The sequence below is a fragment of the Mchenga conophoros genome, linkage group LG2 (assembly GCF_057382185.1).
Source record: "Mchenga conophoros isolate Kocher_MC1m ecotype Shallow Benthic linkage group LG2, M_conophoros_male_GT1.1, whole genome shotgun sequence".
Classification (NCBI taxonomy): Eukaryota; Metazoa; Chordata; class Actinopteri; order Cichliformes; family Cichlidae; genus Mchenga; species Mchenga conophoros.
The window spans coordinates 34,153,796-34,166,671 of NC_140527.1; the positions used below are offsets into that span (position 1 = coordinate 34,153,796).

The 12,876-nt window shown below is 40.0% G+C and overlaps 1 protein-coding gene across 1 annotated transcript; it reads left to right on the forward strand.

Moving 5' to 3' along the window:
* The first annotated feature begins 1,732 nt into the window (after window positions 1–1,732).
* LOC146582433 (uncharacterized) lies at window positions 1,733–12,546 on the forward strand. The gene is made up of 7 exons (XM_085296965.1): window positions 1,733–2,409; window positions 2,576–4,130; window positions 6,981–7,009; window positions 7,561–7,689; window positions 8,313–8,379; window positions 8,482–8,589; window positions 9,290–12,546. Exons 1-7 carry the CDS (start codon window positions 2,291–2,293, stop codon window positions 9,917–9,919), a joined length of 2,637 nt encoding a protein of 878 aa, XP_085153091.1. The 5' UTR covers window positions 1,733–2,290; the 3' UTR covers window positions 9,920–12,546.
* Window positions 12,547–12,876: the final 330 nt, after the last annotated feature.

Here is a 12,876-nt window from a genome sequence, read left to right on the forward strand (position 1 = left end):
TTGTTTATTTTAGCTTTAGATTGAAAATAACACACGAACCAGTGTCCGTGAATAAACGCAGTACTGTTGAACTCGGTAATGAGGCACAAATAATTCAGATTTCTATTCTTAGAAGCCTTCTAATAATCGTTGCAAATAACACGTTGTTTGGGTGTTTCTGGTTAATTTAAACTTAATTTCACCATTTGCCAACACACGAGTGACAAAACAGCGAGGTATACTGTAACAAAAAATTAACCTTTTTAATAATCCTACTAAAAACTAACGGTCACAACAGCTGACGTCACGGGAAATGGTGCGCGGACTAATATTTTTTTTAGCTGTAACAAGGCCCCGCAAACCGGATCAAACTAGAACGTAGCGGAGTTGTCGGATCTACTTGCTTTTTACTGCAGTGACATGCTGTTTTTTTTTGATTGAATAACAAAAGAAAACAGCTAGCTCATCTCCTTTAACTTCGATGTCCAATGTACAATAAAGGTTTTCTTTTTGTGTAAGATTTAGAAGCTACTGTAAAAAGCTGATGGTGTTTACAGTCTTTTTTTTTAATCAAATGTATAGTGTGCTTTCACAGTTCATGAATTTCCACGTCATAGTTTGTACGATGTTAAACTTGATTTTTAATTCAGACATTAATGTTATTATAGGCTGAAAAGTGTACGCGATAAATCCAGAAACGTCTAGAAACAACCAGAGCCTTAAAATGTGTTGTTGCTGGAGGAAAGGTGGAAAATTACTAGATCCAAGCAGTAGTTCCCGATGTTTACCAGCAGAGGGTGCGTGCAGTTAGTCACGTACCTCGGATAACAATGGGATCACCATGTTCCTCACACGTGTTTACATTAACAGGACTGCTTTTTAGCATTGACTATATCAATGCTATATCAAGTCTGGGCAACTTCCCTTAAGCAACTATGTTTATTATGATGGCAAGCCACTGATCAGCAACAATCCAGAGTGGGGAGCTGTCCTCTGGCTACTTTCAGGCCCCCTCCCGAATCCGAATGAATTGATCTCTTTCAGAGTTGCTACAAAGGGTGCAGTCAATGCAATGCAGCGATTTGAAAACCCCTGCATTATCATTCAAGTGATAATCAAGGAAAACAAAGCTTTTCCAAAGGGTGATCGGGACCTTGATGTGATTAACTTGACTGACCCTCCCAGAAGAATAAACTGTGGAAATAAACAGAAAGCCAGTGGAAATGGAGGTTATATGGGTGTTAGAGGATGAGCTGTGAAATTTTTATAATGAGCAGACGTCAGTCCTCAACTAACAGTGTCATTTTAGATCACAATATTGATCTTGATGAAACAGAGTTTGTACAAAATCAAATAACAAGCTTTTGTATAAAGAACAGGAACATAAAGGGGAATGCAGCTGATGATGAAAAACCCATCAGTCACACACAGCAAACCAAATTACCAACAGTAATTAAAGTGGATGCCTGCCACAATAAAAAATAGTGTGATACAATTTCTAATTGCTCACTACTTCCTGCAATACCGCTCATCCCTAGAGAATGTAATTACAAAGGAGTCAGTGGAAAGGTTGCAGGAAACCTCTTAAAATCAATGAGGTAGCATTGTGCAGTTCAGTAGCTTAGATATCTAACCCTTAGATGTGCTTTTTGTATATTTATAAAAAGAATGATAGTGAAAACAAAGTAATAATAAATATTGGTACTTTGTAATAGGATAGATGCCTGAAATTGGCCCACAGGGCAGAACAAACATATGGACAAATCCCATTCTGCAAAAAAGCAGAAAAAAGAACAAAAACTGGCGGTTTAAATGAGCCCAGTTATAGATTGTGTTCCACAGGGTTTGATTCATTTGTCTGTGAATGAGGACAAAGGTCATGCTCTTTCAGTTTGTTCAATGAGCACCCAGCTGTTAGCACATCAGAAGTGATGCAAAGTCAAAACACCACCTAGGAATTCATACAGTCCTGCACACAAGCCATGATTCCATTAGTCTGCAGCCAGACCCTGAGGAAGACAAACATAGTCATGCAAGTCCTTTAACAGAAGATATAATTACTAAAGAGACTTTTAAGGACTGAACTTCTTTTTAGCTAGATTAGAAATTAATTTGCATGCTTTGGTAATTTTTCATCTTCAGAATGATTGCATTCATCAGTAAGATTGCTCTTTGTAACTGACATCGAGAGATAAGTTGTAGCTTTACAGAGGAAAAAGAGCAGAGTACCAACACGGATCACCCTCAGCGCCACCAGTGCAGTCCCAACCAGGACCCCATCGACAGACTACCACCAGGAAAGCGAGAGGTCATGGAGAAGTATTTTAAACCGGTTCAGAGCCCAGCTGAGCTGGATGAGCTCAAGCCACGGAAAATCCACCATCATCGCCACCATCACCTTCACCATAGCCAAGACACTCAGTCACACAGGTAGGATGGCTTTTTCCACACATATCTAATTGTGTTTTAGTCTAAATTTATTTGCAAGATTAAATCTGCAAGTTTATTGAGCTCGAACATCTGCAGCCTTAGACAAAATATACTAAGCACAGTCCCTTTTTACATGGTCAGTTTACACAATTTCCCTGTTTTGAAGGTACTCAAAGTTTGATGACACTGACAGGAACACAGATGACAGCCGAGGACAGCCTCGCCACCATCAGCACAGTCACTATCTCCATGAAAGCCCTCGCCACGATGCTCACTATCGCCGTCAGTTTCACCACAGTGAAGAGGATGAGATCATTTACGACCATGACACCCCTGTAACTCTCTCAAGGGCTTCCTCTTCTTCCCTCTCATCCTCATCCTCTTCCTCCTGGTACACAGAGTCAAGCGCAAATGATCCTTTCACTCTTTCCCATGCTGAGCGCCCACAGCATTCTCTGTCCTGCTCCAATATCCCAGATGTGCGCATAGGTTTCCGGGAAGATGAATGCAGTGAGCCCATTGTCTTCGCTACCGTCAAACACAGCAAAAAAGGCAAGCTGCTTCATGAAAGCTCACAGCAAAGAGGGAACACTGGCTTTTCTGCTCTTGACAGAGGTCACAGTCGAAGCGATGAAGCCTTTTTTCAGAGTAATGATAGTGGTGGAAGAGAACAATCTAAGCAAAATAACTATGGGCCTTTGTATAAGTCAGCTAGTTTGAACCGATGTCTGGCTTTCAGTGAGGAAAACATTCTTTTAGGGGTCTCCGGTGCCCCCAAGAGAGCAGTATCTTCAAACCAGCTACCCAGCAAAGGGATCCTCAAGAAGAAGGAGACTGATACTGACATTCGTAAGACTAAATCAATGGAGGTGTTGTCCCCAAGAGTTGCTAAAGAACAACGTCCTGGGCAGAAGGGTAAAGAAATTACTCAAGCTAATACAGAGCAAGCCAGGGCCAATTTTCTGCAGGAGAAATTACAGTTCTCTGCGTTTCTAGATGAGATTACAAAGAGCGTTATAAGTCCATCGTATCTCACCAGCTTGGGTGTTAATAATAATAAAACTCCTGCAAAAACATCTGCCTCAGCCCCCACATCTAACCCAGTTAAGCCTCAGCTCCCACCAAAAAAAACCAGAAAAGCCCCAGAGGAGAAGACGGGTCAGCATCCCAAACTGGCCAGCAGACAGGAGAAAGCACCTTTTAGTAGTTCTCGAAAACACTCAGACTGCTCCAATCCTGACAAACTGATTTCATGTGCCATGAGGAACCACCACGGTAGCCCACCGCCTCGTCACCACCCGCACTCTGCCAGCCAAAGCCCACAGCACGGAAGCAACCGTAAGGACAGGAGGCCTAGATCAGGAGACAGATTTGGCAGAGGTGGCCCTCACCTCACCGATGAAACTAGCACCAGCCCTGAAACCAGTCAGTCCAAACAACTCCACCACCACCACCACCACCACCAAAAACAGCAGCATAGCCAGCATCCACATAACCAGCACTTCCACCAACAGTCCTATCTAGACTCTGGTCACCAAGAACCGAGCAACTCGCCTCCAACTTCAGCCCAAGGTGCAGAGGCAGGGGTCGGATCTGAGTCTTCATCCACAAAATCAGATTCATCCAGGGCCAGGGACACAGCCTCCACAGCTACCAGCCACAGCTCAGATCAGAGTGGTCGACATCAGCCACAACATGCTGGGCACTCTCAGCAGCACAGGGTAAGTCCACTTTAAGCTGATACACTAAAATGACAACAAACAAATTAGTTTAGAGAGAGTCAAATCAATCATGAGCTGTTATTCACCACCTTTAAAATATTATACCCTGCTAATACCATTGCTATGTGTATGTGTTTTCATTTTGAAGTTAAAGTTAACTAGTATAACTAGTAAGATCCATCATGAACAATGTGATGGAGAAGCCAGTGGTCTTCAGTGGATGGATTTGTGAATCAAATGATAAGATATAAGGGTCCTAATGAGCCAAAGCTCTAGTTAGAAAGCCAGCACCTTTCTATTTAGCATTATATAAATATATAATACTAAAATTATTTTCTTTTTTATTATTAATCATGTCTTTTTTGATGGGCTGCTGAAGAACAAAGTGTGACGCACATTACACTGCATCAAATCAATGATATCTGTATTAAAAGAACAGAATGTTGCAGAATGAGGCACTGTTGCTGAGTCACAGGGCGTGTGGGATGGTGTCAAGCACTGCGCATTGCAAGCTGAGTCATTCTCCAGCATTGCAGCAAATGACGTTGAGTGCTTTTAAGGGAAAATTCATTTGACACTCCTTGATATATCAGTTTCGATTCTTTGTTTGCTCTGTGACCTGAAGGGACGTAACTACATACAATCACAAAGACAAATCTGCATAGTTCCCTCATGGGAAAATGTGTGAGTAATACAGAAGGTAGAATCCAGTCGTTCTTAATAGACACACACAGACACACACACAGAGCCTTGCATAATTTTGCCTTTTTCCATGCTGTAACAGTATAGATTCTGGTCTCATTTGGTCTATTTGTTTTATTGAATCCACATATACGTACGTGTACAAAGGGGAACATCCTGGTTTAGCCTCACAGAACAAATCGATTATGTTTCTGGCACAGGTCTACCACAGCTCAATAGTTTATTATTGAGCTGTCCTCAGTAATGAAATGGTGACCCAACCCGGGTATATAGCCCGTGCCGGGCTCCAGCACCTATGAATATAAATAGTAAAGAATAGTTATAGAAATTATGTTGTTTTTGGAAAGTGATGTGACCTCATCCAGCCAATTGGAATTCAAATGAAACAATGCGGGTGAAGTTCTGGTTTTCCGACAAGGTGCTTGGGGAGTTTTCATATTTGGAAACTGAAGCTGAAAGCTGTTCCACACCTTCAAGTTTCATTTTACATTGAATGTGTTGGATTACAAAACAAGAAATGTTTGAATCACACTGCATATTTTACAGACTAAGGAGTCTGCTACAAAAAACATTATTATATCTAACTAACTAAAAACACTCTAAAAATAATCAACTGCTACTACTGCACATTCACCCAGTGTATATACTATATGTGTGTATATATATATATATATATATATATATATATATATATATATATATATATATATATATATATATATATATATATATATATATATATATATAATGTTCTTCCTCTACACCCCCCCCCCCCCAATTTTTGCACATGTCGAGGAGCGTGTCAGGCTACATTTCACTGTGTGTTATACTTGTATAACTATGCATGTGACAAATAAAGAACCTTGAACCTTGAAATAACAATTTGATTTGCACCTCATGTATTCACTAGAGTTTGAATTTATATCAAAGCATTTGAGCATTAAAAAGATTAAATGAGGAATGCAGTCAATATAATTTTAATTCAGTTTTATTTACATAGCAGAAAATCACAGCAATAGTTGCCTCACAATGCTTTATATTGTAAGGTAAAAACCCTACATTAATGGAGAGAAAACCCCCACAATCAGATATGAACAAACACTTGGTGGCAGTGGGAAGGAAAAACTCCCCTGTAACAACAAGGAACTTCCAGCAGAACCAGATTCAGGGAAGGGCAGCCATCTGCTACGAGCGGTTGGGGAATGAGGGTTAGAGTAGAAAACTGCCCTGTAGTACCAGTTCATATGTTTGTTGAGACTGGCATGTTTATGTAACTGTATGTCAAATATTTGCATTCATGTATTTTATCAATGAAATGTTGTAAACATCTTGGACCCTGTCCCTGAGAAATACCACTCATATTGCTCAATTTAGTGCAGTTTTAATATGTAGCTCCAATTCACAACAACAGTCACCTCACCTCAAGTCACCTGCTTTATAATGTAAGGCAAAGAGCCTGCAATATTACAAAGAAACCTCATTAATCACACAGCCCTTTTTGAGCAAGCACTTGGTGATGGTGACAAACAAAAAGCACAATTTTAACGGGAAGAAACCTCTGGAAGAGCTAGGCTCAGGGAGGGACAGCCTCTGCTGTGAGTGGTTGGGGTTTAGGGGAAAAGAAGCGAGCAGAGAGATCCAGGACAAAAGGTAAACTATAGGAGAGAGTTTTAATAATTGCTAATGATTAAATGCAGAAGCAGTGTATAAACAATACTGAGAGTGAAAAGAAATGCGTGAAGAAGAAATGCTCAATGCATTATGGGAAGCCCTCAGGAACATAACCCTATAGCAGCATAACTAAGTGAGGGTTCAGGATCACCTGATCTGAAAGCTAGTTCTATAATAGAAGGGACTGATAGCTGAAGGCCTTGCTCCCATTCTACTTATGAAAACTTTAGGACCTACAAGTAAGCTCTCTCAGGATAATAGGGTACTATGAGGTCTTTAAGATTTGACAGGACCTGATTATTCAAGATTTTGTATTTGAGGAGAAGGATTTTAAACTTAATTATGAATTCAACAAAGATTACAATAAGGAAAAACTAACACACTCTGCAGTACAAAACAAAAATACCTGTGTCTACAGAGAATCTACAGCCTGATCTCAGCCACCTCCTCCTTAAACTTGTTCTATTCCTTTTTTAGGATGTGCTGTGTGAGGCTGACCATCTTCAGTAAGTGTCTGTATTTATATAATCTCTCTCTGCACATGTCATGTTTGACTGCAGATCTCCACACCTTTCTCTCTGGCTCGTTCGGTTGTCTCTCTTTATCCGGTTATGGATCAGTGCTTATTGATCACACTAATGGGCTCCCCCCCCCCCCCCCCACACACACACATTCCTGTTAAAACAGGATGAAGTGTCATTATGAAACCTTTTTACATAACTATATGTCGTCAATAGTATGTTTATGTGCCAGGGAAACCAACATTTAACAACCTTTGTGAATACCTTTTAGAACTACTTTTAAAACTAAACCCTAATTGTCATATCAGCAGTAATACCTGTCACCGTTGTGTTGATGATTATTTATTTATTTTTACCTTAATAATGTTAAAATCTTTGACATTTCATTTAAAAAGCACAATTGACACATCCCAAATAATTCACTCAGCAAATTCTGGACTTTAAATCCTCCTTAAATCCTAAATTTTGAAAGTCAAAATAACCTTCATTATTAACATATGCTGACCCTCTATTTCTAATCCTTCCTCTGTGTTCAGGGCACTGCAGGAGGAGAATGCCGATCTCCACCAGAACTTGCTGCAGACAGTGGTTTGCATTGAGAGCTTGGAGGCAGAGCTGCAGAGGACCAGAGACGAGCTCAGTCATGTCAAGGAGAAATACAAAAGGTTAGGCTAAACAGAATTCAAAACACACATGATGGCTGTGCATTGCTTAAACTCTCTGACTCATGTCCATAAATAAATACTGAGCTTGCCTCTACAAGAGGGCGTGTGCACACATATTGATTCCAGAGCCACTATTGAATGAACTCAATCTCTGGCTTTACTTAATACTTCCTATAGATTTATTGATCAGTGGAACATTCTGGATGAACAGCATAGGCCACAGATCTCCTCCTTGCGTGGGTGGAAATTCAGTGACATATAAACTGCGTCTTCACACTCACCCAGATTCTGTTAGGCCCATATTTATAACCAAACAACTGCTGCTGGCAGTCAGGCACATAACAAACATTCTTCAGCAGACTGCTGCAGCTGGAGTGAATGGTCGCCTCACGCTGCACACGAGTTGTGCGTCAGTTGTTGTAAGTTTATTAGGAGAGTTTGTTGTTGACATTTGTCTTGACAAACAGCTGCCATTGACTTGACTCAAAGATTGCAGTGGTGCAGGCAATACGTTTAACAATGGGCCTTTATGCACTGTGTTAAAAATAAAATTTAAGGATTTTGGATTAATTCTATTAGTGCAGAAAATAGATGAATGACATATTTTCCTTCTTGTTTTGAAGCCTTCTGCAAACACATACTGGGACCAAGCAGGCCAATAACTTGCTGGGGGAGCACCTGCACATAGCGGTGAGAAAACTGGAGATTTATAAAAAAATCTATAATAATCTATAAAATGAAACGCATCGTTTGACTTTCATGCATGTTATCCCTTATTTTTTGCATTTGCAGTCCGAGAGCTTGAGCAGTGAAAGGAAGTACTTGCTTAATCGTGTGTCCAACCTGAGCTCAGAGCTGGAAGACGCCCACAGGACCATTGCAGCCCTGGAGAACATTAATGTAAGCACACTGACATCTAGTGGACATCAGTGCACACTTCTCTCTACTCAGTAGGCCTCAGGCCCTGAGATTCATGCGAAATGCCTACAGACAAACCTATGGACATACTGAATGTTTATCATTTCATTATAACCAGAAATAACATAAAATGTAAGAGATCTTCAACTTTAGAGAGTTAAATATCAAAACTAATTTTTCAACTCAGGCAAAAGTACAACTGACATTATAGTTTGTCGTCTATTTGAGGAACTCATGATACTGAGTGTGATTTATATACTGTAAACACGCAAAGTGCCATGTGTATGCCACTGTACACTAATAAATGTATTTTTAGAGTGGCAGCACAACATGTTATCTATAATATTTGTGTGTTTCCCTGTAGTGTTTTGTAGCATATTAGGAGACATTACTCATCTGGATCTCCAGTCAGTGCAAACAAAGTACTGAAGCATAGCTGTCCATCAACTTGCACATGCATAATCAGCTAAATGTTCCTTGAAATATGCTAAATAACGCATAGCAACCAATGAAAGATGCTATGTTGCGCCAGAGACTATGATGAAGCACTCAGGTGATGCTGTTTATGAAGCAAATATTTCAAAGTTACTAAAGCAACAGAATTAGATTTGAAAGCAGATGCATTCAAATCTTGAAATGTAAAGAGTAATGTTTACTTATACATATTTTTTCTTAAATTTAGGTGCCATGCTTGATAAAGGAACTACTGGAGAAGCATTTTGATTCCGCTGAGGCTGTACAGAAGTTTCTCACAACCTCTGCTGCAAACAGCCATTCTGCCACCTCTCAGCAAACAGATGGCCAGCCCCACCCTCCTAAAGCAGACAAAGCAGCACATGATTGGCTGACTAAACCAGAGGCAGGTCCACAGAGGGTCACAGCTTTCACACCCTTTAAACAGAGTGTACCAGCAACAGGAAATGAGTGCGGCCTCTCGGGTCAGCATGAGCCGAGCCACAGCCTGCCTTTCTCTGTGGCTGAGATCAGCACTGCTATCTATAAGAAAATGGCTGCCAGTTATGCTGCCAGGCCACAGCCTATCTACCCCCAAAGCCAACAGCAGTCCTCTTTGGCCACTAATCATGCTGACACCCTTCCAGACCTCAGGCAGGGCCATGTAGCTAGTGATAACTGGGCCGGGAAGGAAGAGTTAAAGGTAACTCTTTTGGAGCAGGACACTGATGATGTGAACTCTGTGTCAGCCCAGCAGATCCTGGATGATTTCATGCAGCACCTGCAGTTACACAAGGAGGCTGGTGAAAGGAAGGAGCAACAGAGTGGGCAGAAGTGTAGGGCAGAAGTAACAGAGTGAAAATGCCACAGGCACAGTGGACGCTCATCTTAATGCTTCGAAATGTGCATTTATTCATGTGTCTCATGAATATCTGTCAGATGGAAATACTGTATTTTGAAAATGCTGTGGTTAAGAAAACTTGAACATTATGTTATTTTAGGCTATCTGTGGGCAACAAAGGAGGCCTTTGCATAATAGTCAGAAGATTTTCATACACAAAAAGAAAGAAAGAGCCACAGCTACATAAAAAACAGAGAAAAATGGCAGTAAAATAACAAAATAACCATTTATTTTATTAAAAATATGCTTTATGTATAAGTTCTGTAGTATTAATTTACTGTCTATTTTCTTTTACCTTTTAGTTTTCTTCCAAATTGATAGTGCAGGCAAAAGGTCATGGGGGTAGCTGGAGCCTTTCCTAGCAGATAGGTCACCAGTCTGACGTAGCACTGACACAGAGAGACAACTAGGGCCAGTTTAGAATCACCAGTTCACCTAACCCCACTAATTGCACGTCGAACCTTCTCGCTAACCACCTCGTCACCATGCTGCCCACTTTATACAGACTACAGAAGTGTTTAATTGTCTCTGATAATAGATTATTGACACTGATGGGATCAAATGCGATCATTTTTAACAAATTTAAAAAACAGTGAAAGACTGGGAATTTAAAAGCCGGATACCTCAAGGCCTTCTGCTGAGTCAACAATGAAACTATATTCAGTGAATGACTTTGAGTGACATCGAGAAAACAACATGATTAAGGAAGCTAATGCCCTTTTGGAACCCGCTTAAGTCTCGAGTCAAGGCATCTCTTTCTTAAAGCAGCAGGTTATTGTACCATCAGTGTCACTGGAGACTGTTTTAATCTACATTTGTTCATAATAATTCAACCAGACTCAGTTGTTCGTGTTTCTGCTATATATTTGTGTAAAAATAACTCTTCAGGGACCGCTTTGGATTTTTCAAACAGTCTAAATAGCCCTCATGTGAAAACCTCTTAAAATTAATAAGTGTACAATGAAAAATACTATTTTGAGTTTACTGTGCATTGATTGGTTTGTGTAAATATCCAGAGATTCAGTGTAAAGGTCTTTAAATCATAAAAAGAAAGTCAAATATTATGATTCAGAAATGTTTTCTTTGTACTATTGCAAGGTCTTTACCTTACAATGCAAAGTGCCTTGAGGCAACTGTTGTTGTGCTTTGGCACTATATGAATAAAATTGGATTGAATTGAATTGTTGACACGGGAAAATCCTTTCAAGCTGATGTAACTGACAAATGTGTACAGTTAAAATACAAAGACAGCTATTGTGATGGTGTTGATAAGCTTAACAGCATGTGTACACCTGGAATCGATGTGTTCCTTTAATTCTGTGCTTAGCATTCTTCTGGTATTAATGTTGTTTTAATCTAAATCTCTCTCTACTTTTTGTCATTAAAATACTTCTTCTTTGTGTATTTGTATCTATTCTACCAATAAAGATAGTTTTGTTGATGCAGTATATCAGATTACAAACATTTGTTCATTATTGATGATTTCTTCCTCACTTTCTTGTTGTCAAATTCAAATAATATATGGCATGTTTTTATATGGCAAAAAACAAACAAACAAACAAACAAACAAGCAAAAAAACCCAAAAAACAGTTGGAAGGTTGTGTTTTAATCCCCGGCTTCTCCAGCCTGCATGTCAAAGTGACCTTGGGCAAGATAATGAACTCCGTGTTGCATTCATTGAAATCAGAGTTTAAGGAACAGAAATGCATCTGAATGTGTGTGCTTCAATGGGTGAATGAGGCTTGTACTAAAAAGCACTTTGAGTGCTCAGTTAGAGAAGCCTTCAGTTAATCCCAAATGCTGCAGCAAGAGTACTGACAGGGACTAGAAATAGAAAGCATATTTCTCCTATACTGGTTTCTCTTCATTGGCTCCCTGTTAAATCCAGAATTGAATTCAAAATCCTCACATACAAAGTCTTAAATAATCAGGCCCCATCATATTCTAATGACCTTATAGTACCATATCACCCCATTTGAGCACCTCGCTCTTGCACTGCAGGCTGGGAGGCAGAGCCTTCAGCTTTCAGGCTCCTCTTCTATGGAACCAGCTTCCTGTTTCGATTCAGGAGATGAACACCGTCTCTACTTTTAAGATTAAGCTTAAAACTTTCCTCTTTGCTAAAGCATATAGTTAGGACTGGATCAGGCGACCCTGAATCCTCCCTTAGTTATGCTGCAATAGGTGTAGGCTTCTGGTGGGTTCCCATGATATATTTAATATTTCTTCTTCATGTGTTAATAGACCTCTCTGCATTGAATCATACTTGCCTCTCTTCCACAACACGTCTTTATCCTGTTTTCCTTCTCTCACCCCAACCGGTCGCAGCAGATGGCCCCGCCCCTCCCTGAGCCTGGTTCTGCTGGAGCTTTCTTCCTGTTAAAAGGCAGTTTTTCCTTCCCACTGTCGCCAAAGTGCTTACTCATAGGGGGTGATATGATTTTGTTTTGTTTTTTCTGTATGTATTATTGTAGAGATACCTTACAATGTAAAGCACCTTGAGGCAACTGTTGTTGTGATTTGGTGCTGTATAAATAAAATTGAATTGAACTGAACTGAACTGAACTGAATTGAATTGAAGAAAAGTGCTACATGTATGCTGCTGACATATCTGAGCTACATTAAAATCTTTGTTGCTAGAAAGCTAAACAGGTTTGCTTGTAAGTTTTAAATGGCTTTCAATCTGTCTCACTATTCAGAAATATAGCTGCAAACGTTAATATTGATTGGGCTGTAGAAAATTATTAGTGCTTTAAGAGCTGATAATGTGACACCAGCCTCAGCCTAACTATAGCTCTGATTCAGGTTGTCATAAATACTTATAATAGCAGTTTAATCCTATTGATCCAGTCCCACCTCCCTCCCTATTGCAGTATATTCATAATCCCCTGCAAACATAACTCTGGTCTTACTT